The sequence below is a fragment of the Thunnus albacares genome, chromosome 12 (genome assembly GCF_914725855.1).
Source record: "Thunnus albacares chromosome 12, fThuAlb1.1, whole genome shotgun sequence".
Lineage (NCBI taxonomy): Eukaryota > Metazoa > Chordata > Actinopteri > Scombriformes > Scombridae > Thunnus > Thunnus albacares.
In genome coordinates, this window is record NC_058117.1 from 15,129,465 (window position 1) to 15,155,438 (window position 25,974).

The 25,974-nt window shown below is 38.5% G+C and overlaps 1 protein-coding gene across 7 annotated transcripts in view; it reads right to left on the reverse strand.

Moving 5' to 3' along the window:
* The window catches only part of tnr (tenascin R (restrictin, janusin)), a 188,904-nt gene that overhangs the window by 66,052 nt on the left and 96,878 nt on the right, over positions 1-25,974 (reverse strand). For 6 of the 7 annotated variants that reach the window (XM_044368349.1, XM_044368352.1, XM_044368348.1 and 3 more), the window contains 5 exons: positions 8,584-8,704; positions 6,974-7,196; positions 6,708-6,808; positions 5,681-5,843; positions 4,007-4,483 (listed from right to left, as the gene is read on the reverse strand). In XM_044368349.1, coding sequence (XP_044224284.1) covers positions 4,007-4,483; positions 5,681-5,843; positions 6,708-6,808; positions 6,974-7,196; positions 8,584-8,667 — 1,048 coding nt within the window. In that variant the 5' untranslated portion in view covers positions 8,668-8,704. The remainder of the gene's footprint in view (positions 1-4,006; positions 4,484-5,680; positions 5,844-6,707; positions 6,809-6,973; positions 7,197-8,583; positions 8,705-25,974) is intronic. The other variant, XM_044368351.1, reaches the window with a different exon arrangement.

A 25,974-nucleotide genomic window follows, 5' to 3' on the forward strand; every position in this document is an offset into this window, starting at 1 on the left:
CAAAGACCTTTGCATTTGTCCCTCAGTAGAGTTGAAAATGATTCACCAAACATACCCCATATGAAGAGACAGCTTAACAAAGCTTGTTTACTACTTTGTTTACTGATATTCAAAAATGACATCAATATACATATATATATTACAACGTACTCTGGTAATATCACTTGAGAACTAACTCAAATGCTCAAGGTTTTTGACTTCTCGATTCCTGGAAAATTGTAAAACCTATTTTCAGGCATGTATCCTTCCTGAGATTTGTTTCAAAAGGGCAGCTTGCTGAAGGTTATTCAAGAATCTCGCCTGGAGTCTTAAAGTCTCATTAGATCTAATCAGTATTCTATCATAGGCGGATACAGCAGTATCTACCAAACCAAAACCTTGACGGTAAACCTCCAGCTGACAACAGAGGTCAGTACATCATCAGGGGACAAATTTACCTTTAGGGTACTTTGTATGATGGTATGGAAGATTTCAAATGCCAAAATGAAAACAAATCAGAAATAGAGTGAAATACAATAAACAATGGGCCTCGTGCAAGAAGCACTCGTACAAACAAATTTGCTCTTAAAATGCACATACGAGTGATTTAAGAACATTTGTGGCATTCATCAATTTTCTTGTACTTAGAATTTTCTCTTAAGACAAATGAAATTCACGAGTGGTCCAGACCTGTCGTACATGTCATTCAAAGATCATCTCTGCCTTTCTTGAATGGGGAGAAGTATAACAAAGTATTAGAATACAAAGTTAGTGCAAAATTTATATTCTGTTTACCATACTTTCATTATCATGGCTGCCAATTTACTGAAAGGTTTTTTAGATTTTATGATTTTTATGGCCATATTTTGGCACAGAAACTTCTACATTTCAGTAGTTACTAGAAAACTTCTCTCAATCCAAGCTTCCCCGGTGTCTTTGCAACACTCTGTCCAGTATCATCTTGTGTTGCAGCTGACAGTGTAACATCACCTGTAGACTATAATATTCAACTCTAATATCTCTGTGACCATCACATGACTGCCTCCCATCATGGATCACTTTGCTTTAGAGAGATTTCTTTTAGCATCTCACTTAACATCAAAGCATTCCCTCTTTATTTCTGTCACAGTGCAGAGCTGTTCTGATGACATGTTAGCAGAATTCATATTTTCTAATTGTTTCGGGTCTCCTAATGTCACTCTTAAATTTGTTTGTCTTCTGATTGTGTGATGTTTTTACTCTTTGGGAAACAGTTGTGAATGAAACTTTCCCACAAACAGAGCAGAACATGAAAGCTTACATGGCATTTTTAGGGCGTGGATTATGCTAATGATCACATCTCATGAACGCACACCTCCACATGAACAGGTGTCATTTATCAGGCCGAAACAAACAATTTGCGATAAGTTCAGGCAGTTAAGAGAGTTTGTTGAATCCCGCGTAGGATTTTCTTATTTTCCTCTTATTGCTTTATGCAAGAACAAATATAAGAGAAAAATAAGAAAAAATGTATGCATGAGGTCCATTGTTATTTGTATTTCATTTTTTCACGTGTTTACTGTGTCATAATTAAATGAAAAAATATTATTTAGTTGTTTGTTTCTAATAAGTGAATTAATTGTTTTTCCATCTCATGGCCTGGCTCTCAAAGCTGTGATTGGACAGCTCATTGTTTCTGATTTTGGCATGAACAGTGTTCATCACCATCGCCTCATCTCAAAAAAGAAAACTCTCCCCTTCACATATGACAACTAATGACAGCGCATTGTATTTAGTATTGGCAGCTCTATGCTACTCTCTGCTGGACAACCCTGAAATGCAATACTCCTCTTCACTTAGTTTTGATTTCAATTCATGTTACAATTAAAAACATTTAATTCAGTTATTAAAAACAATGACACAGTAAATGCATACATAAAAAGAAGATATGAATAAAATGTGTATTGTACTGTATTTCACATGATTTATATGTTTGATTTGTTTTAATTTAGGCATTTAAAATCTTCCATATCATGGCAGATTGCTTGACAATTTGCTTAGCTGAGTAAACTGAAACTTTCATAGTGAGGAATGATATTGTTGGGTTTGCGTGAAATAGGGAAAATTTGACTAATACTAAAGCTCCTTTGGCAGACCACCACCGCCGCAGAATGAATAAAGGGGAAACACTAAACTTCCTGTAATTTAGAGGATTGATCCAAACAGCATAATAAAGTCAACCTATCAGTAGTTTCTATACACAGTCCACAACTGTAAAGCTGTATCACAGCACTGGATGCACAACTATGTGAGAAATGTAGTGTCACTTGTCACATCCGCTGCACTCAGATGATGTCAACAACATGAGAATGTCACCGGTACTTTTCCACTGTGGCATCAGGACTCATTGAAATTATCGTGGAATACCTCCGCTGTCAAGATTAAATGCCACTCTTCAGCACAAGTTGATCTCTGCTTTGAGGGAGGATATACAGTATTTTTTATGTAAAGATACACTGTATCTTATCCCATGTCTGAAACATCCAATTTAAATTCAACAGCCTCCATTATTTCTCATAGTGGGAGAATATAGGCCACCATAATTGAAGCAAAAATACATTGCGTTTTCTTCAGCTTTTGATAACATGAAACACTTAGGCCTGTCACCCTACAGGTCTCTAGTAATTGAACTGCTTCGTTTTGTATTCAGCAAACTATCTCCTGCAAGCATTGGCTATTTTAGTCTCTAATTGCAAAGAAATGAGCAATTCGGACTCCCTCGTTCGGTATAGATATTAAATGGGAGGGTGGCAAGGAGGAATCAGCCAGAATAATATGATTTGCCGTCCCTGTCTTTCCATTACTCGCTCCTCTGTCTGTCCTCATCCTTCACTTTGTTGACAGCTGCCCCAAATGGCAGAGGAGGATCTCATATTTTGGCGTGAAGAGGTGGCTTTGAAACAAGCACAGCTCAGAAACTGTCTCAGCTGCAGCTAATGTGACAGTTCTCTCCCTAGATGAATGTGACTTTTGACAAATGAATGCTGTTACACCTTCTGCTGTCCAGCAAGTCACGCAGCACACCACCTGCATCTGAAGCACAAAGGGATTTGTTTTTCAAGGCTGTACATATACTAAAAATGATGGGGCTGAGAGTTTAAGTTTGAAAATGTTGTCATATATTGTATTTAGTGTTGAAATGATTAGTCAATTAATCAATTAGTCAATCCTCAGAAAATTAATCACCAACAATTTTGATAATTGATGAATAGTTTTAATTATCCTTCAAGCAAAAAGGACACACATGCTGGGTTTAACTTCTAAAATGGTAAAAAAAAAAATGCTGCTTTTTCTGTTTTATATCATTGTAAAAATATCTGTTGAATCAAATTAACCATTAATCAATTAATCAACAGATCAATCATCAATAGATAATCATTAGTTGCAGCTGTATTTGTATATGTTCGAAAGATTGTTTTGATCGGATTTTTTTCTTTCCATCTTATCATAAAATCCACCACAAACATCACTGTATTGACTGTCAAATATTCGTGACATGTAACAGTGTGAAATCATCCAAGGCTGGATTTTTCTTTCTTTAAGAGCGACTTCAAGGGAAAATATCTTTGTTCATTATTTTATTTACCCTTTACACTGAAAAAGACACACCAAGATACCTTTTTGAAGATACTCACTAGATGGTTATCAGAAGCATGTTTTCAATTTCTGCATCCATGTACATTTTAGTGATAGTGCCAGCAATTCATGAACAGAGTATGTGCCCACGTTACAGGAAATCCCTCCTGGTAATGGAGGCACTCTACTTAACGATGGAAAAGAAACCTGCTCCTGCTCAAGAATTCAGACTGGTTGGATTTCTGCTCTGGGTTACTTGATCCTGGTCACACTGACAGAAAGTGTTGAATGCTTCCCTTCCTAGAATTTCTGCTTCAGGGAATCGAACCACAAACTTCAGATAAACTACTTTTTGTACTTGACAACAGTCAGAGGATGAATTTGATGTGAAGGATAAAAAATAACAGCTTACCAGAGTTGCAGTCATCTCCAGCAAAGCCGTCCTGGCAGACACAGAATCCGTCCTTACAGACTCCCTTCTTGCTACAGTTGTTTGCACAGTAGACCAGCGAGCAGTCCTCTCCCACATACCCAGGCCGGCACTGGCACGTCCCATTGATACACAGCCCTTGGTCCGAGCAGTCATTGAGGCACCTCCCAACCATGCAGTCTTCGCCAGTAAAAGATTCTTCGCACACACACTCCCCATCAATGCACAACCCACGGCCCGAGCAATCTGAAGGGCACCGTGGTTCTGAACAGTTTTCACCTCCAAAGTCACGGTCGCACACACACTCCCCTTCTATGCATACCCCCTGGCCGGAGCAGTCGTCTGGGCAGCGGGGCTCAGAGCAGTTTTTGCCAGTCCAACCTTCCTCACAGATGCAGCCACATAAATCAAGGCTGAAACTGCCATGGCCACTGCAGCCTGGGAAAAAGTCTAAACGGCCTGGGGAAAAAAAAGGTATACATGTAAAAAAATGATTTCAAAAATGGAAAAAAAAAATCTCAAACACACAGCCTTAAGATTTTAGCATCTTGGCTCTTGGGATTGAAATGTCTTGTGTGTCTGACTTTGGTCCAGACTGAAATATTTCAACAACTGTTGGATGGTTTGCCATTAAGTTTTGTATAAACATGTATGGTTCCCAGAGGATCCTACAGGCTTTGGTGATCCCCTGACTTTTCCTCTCAGCATTTTCGTTTTCTATAACTATTACATGTACTACCATGAAATTTGGTACTGACATGCAGGTCCACTTCAGGATGAATTGTGAAAACTATTAGCTGAGTAACTGCTGGGTAATATTACTTTTAGTCCTATTTACAGAAAATTAGGCAAACTCATAGATTCCTCTTTAAGATCAACAACTATCCGTAATTTATATTTTAAGAACTTGTCTACTTTAATATCAACTTAGAAGTTACATTTTATGAAAGTCGAATTCACTCTGAATGAACAGCCTTGATGGTAGAGACAGTAGTCAAGACATCAATAAAAAGCTGGACTAGTGTCTCATTTTCTGAATTTCCACCCTGCCATCATTCTCCTCAGCTGAGCATTTCATCCTCATTCTGATTCAGATCGTGACTTCTGGAGATAATCACATTCTCACTGTAGAGATGGAGCGTTTTCAGAAAATATTTGAATGGGGTGATGGTGTCAATGGACCAGATCCTTTAACCATAATATATCCTATAACTCTATCCATTCCAGTCCCCTCATATTATAATGGCAGCATCTCCTGAATAGTGAACACATTTTTTACCAATAGAAAAGGTTTCTTCACACCTTTTTGGGCCGAGACTGTGCAGCAGAAAAAAAAAAAAAATTGCCCTCCAGCATTAATAGTCTGCTGCCATCTTTCTTCTCTGTACTATCTCAAAAATCATTCATGGTATAAACAGTTTTTTCTACCTGTTTTACCTGTATTACCTGTTTTTTTTTCTTGTCACATATGAAACAGCCTGCTTTGAATGTTTTTCTTGCACTTCTTTATATCCTTACTTCCTACTGTAGATTCTAGTGTTTGACACCAAGATGTTTTTGTGCAAATACTCTTGGTAAAATTGTTTATATACAGAAAAACACCATCCTCCAACTTTATCCATAAGCTTTTGTTATTCTCTGTTAAACAACACTCACCCATGGCTGAGCTCTCCCCACAACAACCAGATCCACACTGAGCTCTGAGCAGGGAAACTTCTCTCTCCAGCATCTCCACCCGTGTGGCAAGCTGCTGGATTGTGATTGTTGCCGGACAACCGCATGCTGCTTTTGGGATGTTGATGCGGTGAGTGAACGTTACCTGGACAAGGAGGACAGTTTGGTAAAGAAGCCTATTTTGGGATTTAAATGCATTAATTAAGTACGTCTAAGAGAGATACATATTTTATTTATTTTAAAGTGATGCTCTACCCAAAATCTATTTTTCAAGTATCCAACAATCACCTGTAGCCCTGTCGGCTTAATAAAATATAAATTGCAGTTTTGTCTGTCAGTGGTAACTGAGGCTATAGTCAGTTTTCATGTTGCAATAAAAAAGTATCAGAACATTTGTAGAAACATCTTTGAACACCCCTTGCATTGTCCACTTCTACTAAAGAGCAAGAGCAAAGAGCAAATGGTGGGCGCTTTTGTGTGTGCAAAACAATGTAGGCACCTACAAACAAGCTCACACTCTTCTGTTAGAATAGAAAAGGGAAGTGATGTATTTGTGCTATATCTTGGCGAATGTGTGACTGTTAGATGAGTGGTTTGACAATTTTCTTTGCATGTTTTTATGTTTTCCACCTTGAAACCTGCTCACTGTTTGAATCCATTGTAACCAACTTGAATTCAAGCTTCCATTATTCTAAAGGACGAATAAGCAGTTTGTACAGCCACCTTCCTAGTCTGCAGGGTTAAATGTTTGATACTCAATAGATTGGGTACTTTAGTTTAGCTTTTGTGTGAAGTATAGCTTTAAATAAGTCTGGTTAAAATAAAATTTCACCATAAACATCTGCATGAAAATGTCTATGTGTGATGAAACAGATGTCCTTCAGAAATGTTTCCACTCCACATGAGACAGTTAGCTTTTCTTCACATTTCATTCTGTATCATCTGAAATATGTCATCTCTATGCTTTACTGCCAATTAAATGCAAATAAAATATTGCTAAAAAACTTACCTGGCTCTCAGCATCTAGGGTCTGTTCAGTGTACTCTGCTGGTCCTGTTGGATCCATAGGACCCTCCACAGAGGGTGTGGACCCCAGCTCAGCACGAGAACCTTTGAGATAAAAAGAATAGGTCTCAAAATATAAAAAAACCCAGTAAATATAGCTTGTTTTTGTGTCTGTGTGTAAGTGTGTGAACAAAAAGTGCCTCCAGGACAGCAGATAAAACAACTACAGTAAGTTTCAACCCAAACAGTCAATCGATCAGAAGACCTCACCATCACCTGGGGCGGGTGGCGCAGAGGCGTCCAGGTCGACCGAGCAAAGAGACTCCAAGGGTACATTGATGTTGTAGACGTGGTTAAAGACCACAGGTTGCTCCCACAGGGTTTGATTGGCTGGGGAAGCGGATGGGGGCTGATCCCCCCCTGGGGTCTGTCTCTTCACTCTGGTGGTACGAACCAGCTTACTGTCTCCTGATGGAGCAGCATGAGCGGCACCCTGCAGAGAGAGACAATGTGAAATGAAAAACATTGCGTGTGGTTTGGACTCAGGGGTTTCCTGTTGTTTGTGCCCTTCATATCTTGTGTTTACAGAATGATGGAGGAAAGACCCAACAGGGACACAAAACAAAATGACATTGATATGTACTGAATATGAGGGATTTTCTCAACACTCCCAACACTGACAAAACAATATTCACATTCAAAATTTAGATAATTTGAGGAAAACTGTGGTGACAGTTCAGGATTTTCAGATTGTGGTCTGTTTGTGTCTGTCAGAGAGCTCAAAGAATGTCTATTATATAAGAAAGAACAATTTCAAAAGAAAAAAAGAAGGATCAACTATTATCTGCCATCTTGTTGAATATGAACATTGTAGATTTGTTAAAAATGTTATTAAGTTATTAGTATATGATCAATGATCAATAGTAGTTGCCTGGATGTTCTCTTATAAGCTAAGCAGCAAAACAGTTATGTTAGTATGAAACAGTCTCATCTTACATTTCTTACAAGGACTAACAAACTCTACACTGCAAAACAAGAACAACATATTTCCATGTCTACATGTTTGACCTAGTGGTGAAGATGTCCTTTAGCAAAATATCATCATCAATGTATTATTTAGGATCTCTTACAAGATTCTCTTTCAAAACAAGTCAGTTAGAAATGTTAAAAGTCATCCACATACACCATTTTCTTACCAATTCATGGCGCTAACACTAGTTTAATTAGCTAGCTACAGCTGATAAAATCTGCCAGTGACAGCTGTCATTTCAGCTGCCAAAATCAACAGCCACCAGCTAGAAAGCCAGATTCTGTCTACCTTCCTCTATAGTCAAGGACCCATTGTGGTAAATCTGCTACAATTATTGTAAACAATCTCTGTGCCATGCGAGGACTGAAAGCTTGACAGACATAGCAACAGTACTTTGTACTTCTTTTTTTAGATTAGACTCAACTCTGTTGTCATTGCACGGAGAAGAAGTACTGAGACAACAAATGCAGTTTAGCATCTAACCAGAAGTACAAAAGAAGCAGTAAAGTGCAGTGCAGTATATATATAAATAAAAATAGTAATGGTGGGTATGAATATGCTAAGATATTAACAGAATGAACAGAAGATGAGAGAAATATACAGTAAACAACTGATATGAAATGCTAAATACACACACATAGGGAATGTGCAGGTAGTCTGAATCATAACTACTCTTTGATACTCAAACTAGCTGGGATAGGATTTGAACAGATTTGTGCCCAGAGTCAAGTGATTAACATCTCTGCCAAAAATAGAAGATTGGAAATAAATATTAAATATGAAAAAAAAGCCCTGGGCAGCTCCCTACAATGAAAAAAGTAGTGGGATATTTTGTCAGAACAGATTTTACCTGTAGAGCAAGAAACAGAACCAAAGCCAGGACCCAGCCTGTTGTGGGCACAGTGGCCCTGTGATGCTGCTGTGCCAGTGGCATGCTGAGAAGAAACCTTACCACTCCTGTCCACTCACACCTGAGAGAGAGAGAGAGGGAGAAAGAGAGAGCAAGGGAAGGTGAAGAGTTAGTAAAACAAGTCTTCGGTATACATTTGTAGCTGTTCCAGTGTAGTTTTTAATGTGGCAATATGGAAATGTATGTGTATGTGCATGTCTGTGGGTCTTTCATGTGCGTGCATGTAAGGGAAGTCCCTCTACTATCGGCTTATCCTCTGTAAATGGTAAATAAATGCCTTTGATCAGATGTAAAATAATTGGCTTAAGAAGGAAAAAAATACTCTTCCAGGGATTAGGCAACCAGCTAAGAACCTTTGAATGTATTTCTCTGTGCAATACCAAATATTTGATCTTTCCACATGGGGGGAATCCAGAAATATTGCTCAGGGAGAGAGTTGATAGATGGATTTCAGCAGAGACATGGTTTGAGTGATGCCGCTGTAATCCCCTCTCCATTGAGTGTGGAAGTGAGAACAGGGACACGCTGAAATAAAAGCGGCACAGAGGAAAAACTGATGCGGATCCTTCAAGCCGACCGTCGCATATCAGCACAGACACGGTGCAGAGCTGAAGTTTGCTTTTAAGGCGACTATTTGGATTGTTTGTCATTATCAGCTGAATCAAACATCTTACACCAACTGCAAATATGTTTTATCATGCAAGTATGGTGATAGCTGGTTATACAAGACTAAAAAGCAATGATGTCAGTAACAGTGTGTGTGTGTGCGCGTGTGCAATCATTTTAGGCGCAATTCCCTTGAGTTTTAGCAAGTTCGTGCTTATATATGTGTGGGCAGTAATCCTTTCAGAAGGGTTTTTTTTTTTTTTTTTTTAAAGCATCTCACAGCTGTGCCTGTGCAGAGTCTGTATTCAAGAACCTCTTTCATCACAACAATGCATCTCATGTTGGTGAAGCAGGCTATTGCTTTCAGCTGGCACCTTTTGTGAGAGCCAGATGGAAGTCTTCTTATCACACCTAACTGGCTCGGGCTGTTTTTGATCATTTAGGGTGAAAATGTTGAGACATCAGTGTATTTGCACATAAATGAGAAACAGAGAGAATCCCACTGTGTGCACAAAATGTGTCCCTTTAAGTTTGTCTCATTCAGGGAAAATAAAATGTTTTTGAAATGGATGCATACATACTGATGTCCTAGACTTTTCTCAGACTTCCCTTTTCAATAAACTTTGTGCCCACCTGAGCATATACTTCACTTATAATAATCTACAACTTTTGTTCCAGTACATGTGTGTACATTTGTGTGTGCGTGGTGAAGGGAAACACTCATATAGGTCTACAATGTTGTCACATACAGTATATCATAAAAGACCCATAAGGGAAAGATAGCTGGTCATATGTTACAATCTACAGCGTGCCTTGCCTCAGACAATGCTGCTTTTAAAAATGAATTTGGCCTTGCTGGAATCGTCTCCCAGCCAATGCTGCAGCCCCCCCTACGCTGAAGAGATGGAAAATGTTCTACTCTGAAACCTGCCCTCAAGCATGCAGCTGCCGTCTGACACGACACGAGCCGTTTAACTGGTGAATTCACTGAACAAATGAGAAGCGTGTAGATGATGAAGGAGTGAGATGGACAAAGCCAGCTGGAACCGTCCTGTTCACAGCCATTAGCTGAGGCAGCGTCCCTTTGGCTAGCTTCAGTAGGTGGCTCGGATGCATGCTTAAGGGATGTGATGATGATAAATGGCACTATATGGATTTTTAACTCACATTATGTAAAAAGCATGATGTAAAATGGCTCTCTCTAGCTCAATCAGGAGAGACTTCAATTTTTAAGTGACAATCATTTTATTGAACATGCATAATAAGATGAAAATGTGAAAAGTCCTCGATGATTAGATGATGTCATATTTATAAGAGGGAAGTTAGGGTGAGAGTAGAATAGGATATCCCTAATGGAGTCTAGACACTGGTTGTGGACGATGACTAGGGGAATATTGAGATCTGGATGATGAGAAGAGGAGCGGGCTTCTAGCACTGACGTGATGAAGTGAAGGTGAATGGGGTGGCAGAGGATCGTGACCATTCGCACTGAAATGACAGCTGAGGCGACAGAGAGAAGAACAGATTTAAACTTTGGCAGCTAAGATATGATAGGCTGTTAGAAATCGTGGTAGAATATGATTCGTTAACTAAGAGTACGAGAGCAGGAAAAGCGGGGAGAGAGAGAGAGGAATGAAAATGAATAAATGAGTTAATAATAAATGTGAATAAATGTGTTACCATCATATTGTGTTTCATTATAATTTTTTTTTTAAAGCTGTTACAATATTGAAATTTGTGAATTTCAAAATGATACATCGGTCAATATTTGTTTTTTGTTGACATAAACAGGTAACATAAAGAATCATTTTTGGTAAACTTTGCGGGTCTGTAAGTTTTGAATAAGTTCTTAATAATTTCCTAGAAGTTTCTTGGAAAGAATAATTTAGTACAAATTATATAAAAAACTGTAAGGTCGTTGAAAGAAGAGCTCCTTTTAAATCCAGGCAAATATTAATTCATTATCTATTTATTATTGGACATGTTTTATTACTGTATATGTTGAACTGTATGTTTGTCTATAGAAACATTTCACATTTTTACATGTTTAGATGAAGTTCTGTATGCCAAGTGAACACTGGCTATTTTAGCTATAATTAGTGCCAAATCACATAGCTCTTTCCAGGAAGCGTCTTGGAAATTGTCAGTGGTGGACTCTCTGGTGGACAAACTATGTAATGGTGGCGTTGTTTCTAAATTATATCGAGCATATCTTTGGCATTTCTGTACTTAAGTTTCTTGTTACTTATCAGCTGATCTATACGCTGATACTGATTTATCCGCTATAGGCTAAAGTCAGCTAATAATATCAGCCAATACTGTACATCAATTGGGCTCTATTATATACCAGTTTCTATTCTATAATGAAGAAATACAGGTAAAAATAGATCTATCATGAGATCAAAGTGTCATGCAACCTTTTTATTTCACTATAGACAAAAGACATAAAGGTCTCATGAACAGTATGCATGCAAAGTGTCTTGCCTTAAGGCATAGTGCTTTTAAACATCTACCAAATATAGAGCCATACATCAACTAGCAGTGACAAAAGTTTGAAAGCGGCTCAAAGTCACAGGATTTTACGTAAGTCATCGGGTCATGGTTCAGGCTAATGCCCGCAAGCATTTCAATGCACAACGAGGGAAGGTTTTTCATGGAGCCTCAATTAAGGACAGACCCACTCATTCAGAGTGAAGAGAATCAAAATGCTCCAGGCGCTCAAAACTGGCTTCATTTACTCCCTTTTTTTTCTAGGAGAGAGAGAACACACGCACTTAGATGACATCAGCCAACACAAAACCAAATGTGCTGATAAATACACACACATATCCACATGCATGCATAGGAAAATACACACCAGCACATGTAAACAAGGAGAAAACCACGCTGTGTCATGTATCAGGTGTTTTCAGCCTTTCATTTTAATAACAGTCCACCTGCCTTGATGGTAATTAGATCTGTCAGCATGAGGGCCTCTCAATCTAGAGACACTCAGTAAAGGTGTAAGAACAAAAAAAAACTTTGTGAAATTATTTAGCTGCATGGCAAACTGAGTGCGTGTGTTCTTGTTTCCCATTAAGTCACAGCTAAATATTTTAGGCATGTAGACGAGTGTAAATTCAATGACTTTGAGAGTGCTCTGAAACAATGCTGTCACTTTATTTATTACCTGGTGATTTTCTTGAGAGAAATTGGATGAGTTCAACCCCTGCGAGGCTGAAATGAAACCGCCTGTTCCAATTATAATAAAAACCATGAAGGCACTTTATGGAATGTCACAAAGGAAAAGGTAAAATATTCAGGGTATACAAAAGAAACCACCCGGTAAAAAAAAATCAAAACCGTAAAATGAACCGTAGAAACCTGCACACTTATAAGTTTGATATTAAAAAAAATCACTTTGATCTTGTCTTTCTAACTTTGAGGTGAGCTTTAGATTTTTTTTTGTCTTGAATCTTTGCCAATATCTTTCTCTTTTATCCACAATGTGGTTTATGTGAGTCGATATGAAAAGAGAATTGAATTTGAAAATGCACAGTGTAATTACACTGAGATACTAATCCAATCTTTGTCATGTGGATGAGTCAAAAAGAGTCCTTTTATCACATGCAGTAGATGCAGACATGGAGTTGGATATTGGAAGAGTAAGTGCTAAATGAGATATAAATACAACTTGTTTACAGAAAAGAAAATGTAATCATGAAGGCAAAAACAAAATACAAAAATTGACTTCATGCACTTACTGTATATGCTATTTATGACAAAAAATGAATAGATAAAATAATGTAAAGACATTTTAATGTACAGTTCTTTGTCATCCCTATTCTGCTATAGAGGAACACACTCAGCAGCTCTACATATCCTAGCTGAACAAAATCAATGGCAGATATTGAAAAAAACATCTTGTTGGAAACATTAGCGATTTGGAATATAATAATGGTAAATTACTGAGCTTGCTTCCTTTTTCCTAATGCCCCCAGAGCCGAACACTTACAGACTAATATCATTACATTGGTATCTCATCTTTCACAAATATCCCCCAAAGGTGCACACAAACAGCCATGCACACACACCCACCGAATATACGCATACACACAAAAAATGAGAAATGAATAAGGTAAGGAAATGGAAAAATACAGTAAATGAGGCTGAAAATATTAAGTTTGAATTAAATGGCAGAGGAAGGGAAATATATATCTTGCAGCTTTTTAAAATGTTCACCTTGGTAATGCTTTATTTTATAGATCCTTTCATTTTATACTAATTTCCTGGAAATCAGGAATGAGTAATTTGCAGGTTTTAATGGTTAATTTTTAGAACATTTGATGGAGGGGGTGGTGCAATTTGGTACAAATTATAACTCAAGTCAGTTAAAGATTTAAGAGTCTAATTTATTGAGAATGTTTCCAAATTAATAACTACGTACAAACCCAAATATAATGAATTGGCACTTATCAACTAAACCAACTTTACACTTTTTTCAGTTTTTTCTTATAATTTATACCAAATTGCAAACACCACCCTCTCTGTAAAATTTCCTATATGTTAACTGTTAAATACCTGAAAAATTTGTATAAATGAAAAACCAGTAAAATAAAGCGTTACCTTCACCTTTCATTTTTACCTTTACGTGGTTGATATTGCTGTATTTCATTGTACGTGATGTATGCAAGAGTTCAGTTTTCATTAAGCACCAGTGAAGCATCATTTTCTCAACTGGATTCTTTTGGCATTTTGGGATCTCTCCATGAAGAGGCAGAGTAGGGAGGGTGTCGGTAACAATCAAGCAGTTAAATGCAAATCTCTCTTTAGGGATTACTGGGATTTGTGGTTGCACACACCAGGTCAAAAGCTCACACTGTGAAGGGTTTTATGCTGCTTTATAGCTTTATCAAGAAATGCTCATGCTTATACACAGATTATGATTTAAAGGCTAACTGACCCTTTTCAGTCCTATATGTTGGTCTGTTTGACCTTGATATACACTGTAAACACTTTATTAGGTATACATATGCCTAGTAGTGGGTTGGACCTGGTTTTGCCTCCAGGAAAGACACATTCTTTGGGGCATCAATTTCACAAGGTGCTGAAAATGCTCATTAGGGATTTTGGTCCTTGCAGAATTCATAGTCTATGCCGTTCCTGTCTGATGTTATAGCTGAATCAGATTTCACTTTGCTAACCTCCTGTTTCACCACCTCAGCTCTGTCACTGTCAAGTTTCTTGAATCATCAGACATGACTCACCGGGATCTTCTTTCCTCACTCATGTCTTTTCTTCCCGACTGTTTTCCTTGGACCTCCTTTGCTGACAAGTTTTGTTGTTGCTGGGTTTTTTTGGGGTTTTCTTTCTGACAGAACTGCCACTGACTACATGATTTTTGTTTATCACTTTATTCACAATAAAGTCTATACACTGTACTGTGAAAACCATCTCGTCTGGAAACAACAACAACTCTGCTTATATCACGCAGTAAATGGAGCTTAGCAAAAGTTGAGGAAGACTATCTTTTGCATGCCAAGCGTAGTTCTATTGCTCATACCGCTCTGTCATATACATCTCTCACACATGCTCAATCTATTTCCTAGACACACTTTCATTGTTAGCCTATTATCTGATTGCTGTCTAATGCGGAGAGATAGAGAGAGAGAGACATATTTAAAAAGTCTGGCATGCAGCTGTTATGCGCGCCCCTCCACCTCCCCATCTCCAACCAATCTCCAGAGGATCATCAGTCCCATCACTTCGGCTATCAGTCTCATCTGAAGTCATCAGCCGCCACCACCACCAGTGTCTGAACTCCATGGGGGGATCTATCTCATGGCTGCTCAGGGATGATGTCCTTGTGGAGTCCAAGCGCCAAAGACTTATGACTATCATTTCCATTCGTATTATAAACATTATCTTTTCTCCATTCACTTTCCTCTCCTGATTAAACTCATTTAGTTGAGGAGTAAGTGAATCTCTTGACTCCGTTTGCATACTTGATACAGTATATACAGCTGCAGCCACAATTCACTATTTATAGAAGCTGACTGTTTAAGTTAATGAGCAACTTTACCCTAATAAAGTATCCACTGACAATTTGTCCCCGAAGACAAATTTTTCTTTAAAAATCCAACTATACAGCAATGTGCTTGTGGCTCAATGTAGTGTGGTCAGTAAGAGGTGGCTGCGTTTCCAGACTGGTTTCCACCTGCCTCCACCTTTCAAACAAGTGACATTATCTCACCTACAGTAAAAAGCAGATTTCACTTGTTTAAAAAATACATATTACAAATTACACTTATAACTGACTTACTTACATCTCCGTCTATTTATCAATTACAGTTTTCCGCTTGTGTTTCTTGTTCCATTGGATCCATTTTCAGCCCCAGTCTCAGATCTCAGGAGTTTCCTTGGTGAGTACAATGTTATCGTATCTGTGTCTTCACTGCTATTCAAAGTTTTAGTTATATTAAGTTTAAATGGACAGGAAAAAAAGCATGCCCTCTCATTTGTTATTTAACTTAGATTGATAGCTATTCCCATTAGATTTAAGATTTCAAATAGAGTAATTCCTGTAAGAGGAAAGGGCAAAGAATTGTTTATTTTTTTGATGTTGATGTCTTTTTAATGGACATTAGTACAGTTAGTAGTAGTTAGTGATCACATGGTTAATGGTCAGCTTTGGTTTTGGAGAGGGAAAAGTGGATCACACTGGCATTAACAGTATTACACAGGGCTTCAGGGTACTGTTCAGCTTGTTCTTTGAGTTTTCATTGGAGGTGTGAAGATCTGCCTTTTATGATTCCTTCACGAGACGCAATAAAATGATGACAGGTTGTTATTACCAGAACAGTACTAACAGCTGCTGTGAACGTTACTGCCTCCGTCACCATGGATGAGGGGGCCATGACTTGTGTGAATGTGTTGTGCTGCAGCTCACAATTCACAATGGGTCGTGACATTTCTGCTCTGACAAAACATGCTGTATGCATTTAAACCTGGCAAAGCAGCATAAGAGGTGCTGCATTAACTGCCTGTTTTTTTATCTGTATTAGTCATCCATATACAGGTCACATTTTTAATACAACGTGTAAATGACTAAGTACTAACTAAGAGTTTAAAAATATAAGCAAGTCTCCTCCATTAGTTGAAGAATTAAAAATAAAGAAAACATGACTGAAAGAAAAAAGATGTGTGCTCAGAAAGACAATATACTGTAATTACAAAAACAAGTGAGAGTAAAATGATTACAGGGATTTAATAATGCATGAAAACAGGAGAACTGACAAGAGGGTTCAAGAGACGCAGAAAAGAAAGCTGAAGAAAAAGAGCAAATGGCTAAACAAGCCTCTCTCATCCAGCCAGCTGCATCATGAAACAAGAAGCATCCACTGAATGCCTCACTTCCCACACACTACTCATGATCACAGTCTCTTTCTGAATAAATGTGTGTGTAGGTGTGTGTATCTGTGTGTTTTAGCAGTTCGGGACCCACAGGAGATTAACATCCCAGTTGGATTATGGAAGAGAGATGTGCTGGAAAGCTTCATTAACTCACTGTGTGTATGTGTGTGTGTGTGTGTGTGTGTGTGTGTGTGTGTGTGTGTTTCACTCTCTTTCCATGGCCACGGGGATTTTTAGACTGTTGCTTGCTTCCCAACTAAGTGCTTGCTGTCTGCCCCATAGACATATGTCTCAATCTGTGTATGTGGTCTCTTTCCTCTGTGTGGCCCTTGGGGGCTCAGTGAGAACAGATAAGTCAGCCTTGGGAGAGGTTCACTGTCACTATCCCTTTACAAGTCAAGAGAAGGACAGTGAAAAGGTTTATGAAGTGATCGCCTTCTGTAATCCAGCTGTGATGGTAATCTCCAGTGCCTCCCCAGCTGCTAAGACACAGAGGCCTATAGTCACACAGTCTGTCAGAGAGATACTGTGATCATGAGCAGTCAGTGTGAAGGAAAGCATCAAGTGCTGCCTCTGGTTAGGATGCTACAGGCCTGAACTGGTACCAAGGGCCAGAGAGCATCCATCTGCTGAAATCAATTGTCTTGTCACTGCTCCGCAGGGTCATAATATGGAATCAGGAGAGAGGAGAGTGGCCAAGTGGCCAATTTTCTGCCTTATTCACACTTTGCTTCCTCATGATTTTATTCACCTCTTTGAAAAATCACCTTTGCTCTCTGCAGGTCTTTCTCTCTTTCTGCCCTCTTATTTTCTGCTCTCGTTTTTCATTATCTCTGGTTGTCATTCCCGGCATCTCCTTTTATCTCTCCGACAGGGTTTTCATTTTCCCGCTTTTCTGTAAGGATTTACTTTATCCCTTAAAGTCATTTTTTCACTCTGCACAGTAAATCTGTCCTTCCACTGCTGTATAACGAAGTATCTGTGGCAGATTCTCAGGGTGAAAGCCACATACAGTAGAGAGGGAAAGACTGAATTTTCTCTTTGCTATGTTCATTACTTTCTTTCTCACTCTCTCTCTCTTTCTGGCAGCAGCCCTGTTATCCCCTCCATGGTTGCCCTATGGAAGTAAAGCCATAACCTCCATTTGCACAGGTTAATGTGCAGCCACCTCAACATGAACACAAAACCAATACCAGGCCTTCTTGCGTGGGTGATCGCTCACTCTCTCCCTCTCCCGTCTCTTGCGTTCTTTTATTCCTTTTCCGTCGCAGCCTCTCTTTTTAGCTCTCTCTGTCTCTCTCTCCACCTTGTAAATTGGACTGTGGCAACATTACGATGCTTTTCTCATTATCCCCATCACTCTGGCCAAATTGCCTTGTCTTTCAGGACCATTGGGCTCTGTTCATTGGCTGCTCCTGCAACCTGAGAGCCACACAAGTATTTTCCTCCATCTCAAGGCTGTTTCAGAGCAAAGATGGGACCAAGAAATGGATTCCATTCTGCAGCAAATAATACAACCTCAGGCCACTGATGACTGCCTGCTCCATGCTGTACACTGTGACCAATTTATCACAGAAGATGTAAACAAATGTTCACAACAAGAACTAAGACAACATGTAGTAAAGAAATGTGAAATTGGTTCCACTTATTATTCTTATTCATCATTTAGCTGATAACTAAGATGTTTTAGTTTTATTTTTGAAATACTAGGATTACTTTTACTACCCCCTTTTTTGCTTAAAGATCCCAAGCTAGAGAATGCACTGAAAGAATAAAGACTAAAATCCTCTTATTAATGGTAGGCTATGATCATAAATTAAATGTAACATACTGAGTAGTGACTAAAGCTGCCGTAGTTACCGCATTACTGCAGTAACGCAATCACGTCACGCCCACCGCAGAGTTAAGCTGCTTCACCACTGAGTGAGCGGCTCAAGTGATGGGACATTAATTATTCTCTCAGGCTTGACATAAATAATGATGTGCCTGCCGAATGCCGACCAATATTTCTGCTGCAAAGTCAGCCTCTTAATGACAACACTGGAATAAAGATAGACATTTAGACTATAGAGGCTATAAAGAATAGACTACTACAGGAATAAATAATTTGAAAAGTTTACCATATTGGTCCGAATATAAGATGGGTTTTTTCTTGGAAATACGTCTGAAAAAGTGGGGTTGTCTTATATTTGGGGTCTAGACAGTCATGTGTTCACAACATCAGATCTTCTTTTTGAATGGATAAAGTACCGGTGTTAAACCGACTCCTACATGGAGTGTTGCATTATGGGTTGTTTGTAGCCTTAATGTTGCTAGGCTAGCGAGTGTCTTAAACTCTGTTTACAGTGAGCGTGTTAGAGTCAGTCAGCCCTAAAAGTGTTTCATTAGTCCAGTTTAACCTGTAGGAGTTTCTCAAGGCTCGTGTAATGTGTCAAGTGTGCCAAATATCACTGTGATAGATGATAAGGAGCTCAAAAAGACAGACAGGCATAAATGCTAACTGCCGGAGAAAATAATTTTTGACCGCTTCCAAGAGCCTAGTAGGAGATTGTGTGAGTATGCAACTATACTATGATGTAAGTTATATTCAAAAAGTATTTTTCCAAAAACAGGTGATAGAAAAGGGGGATCATCTTATAATCAAGGTCACCTTATATTCGAGCCACGGTTTGAATGGCTTCACTAATTTGTGCGGTAAAGAAAAAATCAATACTGCGGCAGCTCTATTCACATAAATAAAATGCAGTTTGACTACAATTCACTGTGTATTCAAAAAGTATTTTTCCAAAAACAAGTGTTTAAAAAGGAGGGGGGTGTCTTACAATCAGGGTCATCTTATATTTGGGCCAATATGGTATTTAGGAACCAATTATTTTATAACATCTGAGGTTTAAATTTTTTTTAAATTTTTTTTATGGAGGTCACCATAGCGGTTTCAATGGCTTCATTACTTTGTGCAGTAAGGAAAAAATCAATACCGTGGCAGCTCTGGTGGTGACTGCTGCAAATTGTTGCTGTTGTTACAACTGTTGTAACAATGTTCAAGAAAAGTATTTAATGTAGCCCATGTAAATTGTTTGAATAAAGGTTTCAACAAGAAAACATTTTTTAAACTTTTTAAATACTTAACGGATGCTGTCGGTTAATTGATACATTGATGTATTGCATTGATATTTAATTACTGATTATTACAAGTGATGCTGTAACTTTTGTCATCTCATTTTTATTTAAAAAATTCAAAATTTGTCCCCTAAAGAGAGAAGAACGACAATGAATTTAAACTACTACTGTCTGCCGTTGTAGCAAAAGCTGATATATCTTATGACTCTGGGTCATAAAATCCTGTTGTCATGCAAAAAATATTAAAAATACAAACAAGCATAATGTTGCAACTGACATTACTCAATCTGTAATCTGAGCCCGGACTCAGCTGAACTCAGCTGAGGCAGTGGCCATTACTACAGAGGTGGGCCATGTGGCAAAGGGAAATTCTGCCAATAGTTTAATTTTGTAAGATAAAGGTGCGATATGAGTATCTTACATATTTATCCTTGCAGCCTCCATCAGTGAAAAATGATACATGCACGAGTACAACCAATTACAGGAAGTTGATTAAATCACAGAGGAGTTACTGCAATTTCCAAATCTCTAGTGAGCTGAAATCAGGCCCCGTGTTGCATGCTGGTGAAGGATCACCAACATTTGTTTGCAAGTGTAGGTACATTAGCAAATTACTCAAACAATCTGTGCGTTACTTCATAATAGAGATTGCCACTTTTGATCTCCTGATCTTGAATGATTAAGTCTAATTGACTGTATTTAAAATATTTATATTCCAGATAAGTCTCAAGACTTTCAAAAGAATTAACACTTAAATGCCTGTTGTTTAAGTACTAGCTCAGGGTAGGTCTTGGAAGGGCTCTGAGACCACCCATTTGTACTTCATCCTGACTCCAACTTGGCTCCCTCTTGTATTTGGCATTGACTCAGACTTAGACTTAAACAGTCTTGCCTACAGGTCTGATTTAGACCCAACAGTAAGATTATTGGTCTCATTGCACATTTTCAAAATCAGATAGGCAAACAGAACAAGAAGAAAAGTGTTGAATCAAAATGAGAAAGAATGAAAGAGAACGAATTATATAAAAAGCTACCAGAGGGGAGAGACTGAATATGGATGAGAGAAATCTAGAAAACGGGCACATGAGAGAGGGTTAGAGAGTGAGAAAGAGACAGAGTGACCAGAAGAGAGAGTGTGAAAGGACAGTTAAAAATGTAGAGAGAAAAGGTAAATACTTAAATCCTTTTGAGCTCACCCAGCTATGAGTCCGGAGGAACTGAATGGATTTTTTTTCCTGCCACTGTCCGCTGCGGTTGAATACCAACTGCTCTTCTATTTTGTCATCACACAATAGATGGCTTTTAGCAAACTCATTTTCCATTTTCAGAGCTACCCACCGGTCATTTTAAAATGGACAAAAAAATGTGTAATAAAATAAAATATATATATAAAAGGTAGAAGGTGCAAGTAAACTAAACCGAAAGTTTCTTTGCATTTCAGGCATGGAAGTAAAGCAATTACAACCTATGCAGAGTGCAGAAAACAAATGAAAATGTTTTTCCTTCTTTTTGCTTTTTTGTCTGTACTATACCTCAAAATCATGTATTTTATTTTATTTTTAGCTTATTATTAAGTATTTTTGTCTCCTAGTACGTGCAAAACACAAGTACAAGATGTTTAGAAAGCAGTGCCATTTTGCAATTTGTTTTTCCTCTATATAGTACCTGGAATAAAACACATCAAACATTCTGTCAGTGCCTGGGTTTGACATGCACTTGAAGTCATCTACCTCCCTTTCCCTCCCTTCCTTTCCATTGCTGTCACTCTCCCCCTCTCTTTTTCACCTAAAACAAAAATGGACAAAAAACTTCAAAAAGCCCTGTCTGTCTTCTCATGCGCCATTTCTGCCTGTTGTTGTCGATTGGTCTCTCTCCCTCCCTTTCACACAAGCCATTTCTCTCCTTTCATCTTCCTCTTTCAAAGGCTTCTGTTTCTTGTGGGACAGGAATGACAACTCGTTCTCCTGTACCTTTCATATACAGTAAATAGGTGAGAAAAAGTCACCCTCCTCCCACCTGTGCTATCTGTTTTTCTCTCTTCTATGATTTAAAGGTGAGTTGAAATGATACACAAAATGCAGCAACAATCCAATACCATAAGCTGCGGGGAGACGATAAAGCAACTACTGAGGATCAAAAGGATTGACACGTTCTTCTGTTGCTGCTGTCTGTTCAATGCCACGACAGTGAGGGAAGAAGTGCTCCCAGCGCTCAGTAGGGATTGTATTCAATTACCGAATAAACAGCTCAATGGCAGAGAACCACAATAGGTGGTTATTTTAAAGCCTGTGCGGCATTATGTTTTATTGACTGTCATTATTATGGGTACCTGCTTGTATTGTGGTGACATTGTCCTGCTTCTGTGAAATCTCATTCTAAATGTAGTATTCTCTTTTAAAGCATAAATCATACCGCACTGACACGTAATAGTCATGTTGAAACATGCTCGTCAATGACTTTTGTAATATTGTGAATGCTATGTGCCATCCCTGTTTTTTAAATTTGTGACCTGTGTGCAATATGATAGTATCTTATACAATAATCCTGTACTCTGCATGCCTTCTCTTTCAATGTCTTATGAAAATTTGTTTACAACAGAAAGTGAGTCTCTTGCTACAGAAAAGGATGGAAAAAGGTGTTCTGATAAAGCTGCAAGGAAGATGGTCTTAATGTTAGAGAAATGTCTACTTTTAGTGGAATGATAATCATTATGTATCTGTAGAATAACAGACAGTTGAGTAGCTACACAACAGTAATATTTTGCTAGAATCTAATGCTTTTGTGACAAAAGTTTTTGAAATAGTTGGGTAGTTTCAGGGAAACTATTACAACTATTTCAACTTTTTATTAACACAGTGTCTGTCCCAGAAGGAAAAACAGAATTACTGACCAAGCTACGATTGGACTGGTAAGAGTTTTATTATTGATTAAGCTACAAACTGTTGGGACAGATCAGCAAGCCTTTCATTACTGATCAAGCTGAAGAGAGATTTGTCAGACTTTCATTACTGTGGGGATATGGAGAGTTTCAGCCGTGAAATGCAGACAAACAATCTGATCGGTTGAGTCCCTCAACACCCATTTCATGAGGGTAGGCAGAGGGGCGCTATTGACCGTCTTCAGGTAGAAGTCTGTGATAACTGTTTCATTCTTGTTTAAAGAAGCTGTTAGATTTACTACATTTCCACTTACCATCAAAAATATCAAGAATTTATCGATCTGTAATGGTGGATTAACCCAAGATTGTCAGAAAGCTTGTCCTTATAGAAGACTGGCCTTTGTCTGACTTCATTGGCTACCAGTGCAATGAAAGACTCATCTAGACATTTTATTCATTACCTTTAAGACACGTCTTGGTCGAGCTTAGCTGTATCTGAGCTTTTAAGCCCTTATGAGCCCAAGCACAGCTTGAGATCCTCAGGCAGCACTGGTCTGGTCATTTCAAAGTCTAGACAGACGACTAAGGATTATCAAGCTTTCTCCATCAGGGCCCTGGCAGACTCTTTGAACAACCTGTCTGATACGATCAAGCCAAACTTTCTTTCAGGACTCATGAACTGTAGTTTGCGTGTCTGCATCAGGTTTTTGTTGGTTTGACTGCCCCTTGAAAAATAGAACTAGTGTGCTTTGCTGCAACTTGTTTTGATGGCCTTTTTGGTTTTACTGAAAAGGTACAAGTTGTGTTGTGTCAGATGCCTGCCATCACCTTCTTTAATCTGACTGATTAAATCAGGACCATAAAGGATACAAGTTAAGGATTTTTTCATGTTAACTTTGACAATTTGTCATTTTTTAAATGCAACTTTATACAGTAGAAATATTCAAATATCTAATTCCAAGACAGGAAGGAAACCATGAATAAACACATAAATAAGGGAACAAAGACAAATCAGAGCTTATAAAACTTCATAGTTAATAAGGTGTCTCGTGTAGTAATGAGGGACATACCTGGCATTTTTTATGCAATACTACTTAAAACAACTTAGATCACTGACATATTTTAAAAGAAAGTTTAGGTTTCCAAGAGGTAGACTGTGAAGACATCCAGTATTGATCGAGCTAACAAAGGGTCAAATTTGCAAAGCTTCCTGTATAGAGACAGGTAAGGTCAGATTGAATGTGTTATCTCTGCCACATCTCTGTACCAGGACATCAGATTGTGATGCTATCACTTCCAGGAATAGCCTGGGGAGGAGGAGATACAAAGGTCCAGTTCATTAGCAGAAAGCCTTTCACAGTGACAGACTGCTCTGACTGTTTCAGCAGAATGGTCTTAACTGAGTGAAAGGAAGGATGTGTGATGATATCGTTCAAAGGAAGAGCTGGCGAAGTTCTTGTTTTGTAGACGTTTATTAGTCGATGGCCATCGGGTCCATTCCATATACAAAGATGGTCTGGGCAATGTACCACTGTCGATGCACAGCTTATATAGGGTTACACATCTGTATCTTATCATGTGAATAACATAGGTTTTCCATGGGCACTAGGTCAGTAGGGAGCCCTCCAATCAAGTGATTGACAACTACCTCACCACATATTATGTGTCACAACATACCACATCTGGAACAGTTCCAAACTTGACCATAAACCCATTATTTGTATTTAAAGGTCCCCCCAAGAAGGGCTCTATCATATTACCTAAAATGACATGCAAATTATGGGATATTTAGGTCCCATGTCCAACATCCAAAATCAGTGAAATACATGGGGTCAGATAAAAGTCATACTAACACTGAGCAAACGTAGAAATGGAATAAAATCTCACCAGTAGGGGAAAAGTTATAAATAAAAAGCCTTCAGGGACAGCTCTTGTTTCCAAGAGTTAATTAGACATTTCTTTGGCATGAATCTTTGACTAGTTTGGGAAGATTTGGGAAGATTTGTCTTGGTTTGTTTATGTGTTACTCTGCTTACATTTCAACAAGTACTTGAATACTTTAAACCCTTATCAACATTGATATACAAGTTAGTGGAATTACACCATAGGTGGTGGTATGGTCGCAAAAAAAAAAAAGAAACTTTCAAGAGCTTCCACCAAGAACACAATCTTTAGATGCAGCTGACGATATCCAAGTCCAAGTCCAAGAATATTTATTGTCATTGTATAAAACAACGGAACAGGAAAGCATCTCCCTGAGCCACGTAGTGCAAAATATAAGATTACAGTGGTAATAAAATAAAATAGAATAGAATAGAATCCAGTGTAAAAGTGTGATCAACTGATCAGTTTTGTCTTTAAAGAATACGATGCACTCTTTACCCTGTCTATTGACCTTTATATGTTGTAACCAAATTGTTCTGTTTTTAAGTAAGATGTCTCACCAAGATGTCTCGCACCTTGTTCGTGTAGGCAAATTAATGTCTGGTTTGTTAGGAAAGAAGAAATAGAAAAGGTTATCTGAAGTGCACGATACACGGTGACCCTGATTCTAAGAAGTGATTGTTGGAAACTAAATGCAAAAACTGGAAGTTGTACAAGACAGGCATGATACCATATATGGAACTGTTATTGATCATCTTACAGGAAACAGGTGTCTGCAGACAGAGAAGTATAACTACGGCCAAGGTGCTTGTGTTGGCGGTTGTGTTGGGCGGAGGCTGAAAGTATAAAGTGTTTGTGTGAGCTGTTCAAGGGGCTCCTCTTGCTGCAGAGCTCGGGAGCACATATGCATACGATTTAATGATTTATTAAATGCAGTTGGACTGCAGGAAAAATACTATATCTCTGGTATTTAATTGCCTTTGTCACAACTAGACAGGCTGACTGCAACAACAGATATCAGGAATAAAATAAATATAAACAATAGTAAGCTCATATTAACACACAGTTATCAGTAATAGATTGCGAATGTGCAAATTATTCAGGGGGAAAGTAATGCATATAATGCAAACATGACTCAGAGTTCATAGTTCTTGTCTAGGATTGTGTAGGGGGCTAGTAGAGGGGAGGGGGGTTGGGACGGGATGGTATGGGAGGGGTGTGGGCTGGAGACTTTTGTTTAGCAGCCTGACTGCTTGGGGAAAAAACTGTTCATCATTCTGGTCATCCTTGCTCAGATAGAGCAGTATCTTCTTCCTGAGGGCAGGAGGTCAAACAAGTGATGAGCTGGATGTAATTGGTGACTGATGATGCTGTGAGATCGGCATAGACTGCAGGACGTGAAGATGGTGGTGATGTCTGGTAACTGGGCCTCGATGATTTTCCCTTTATTA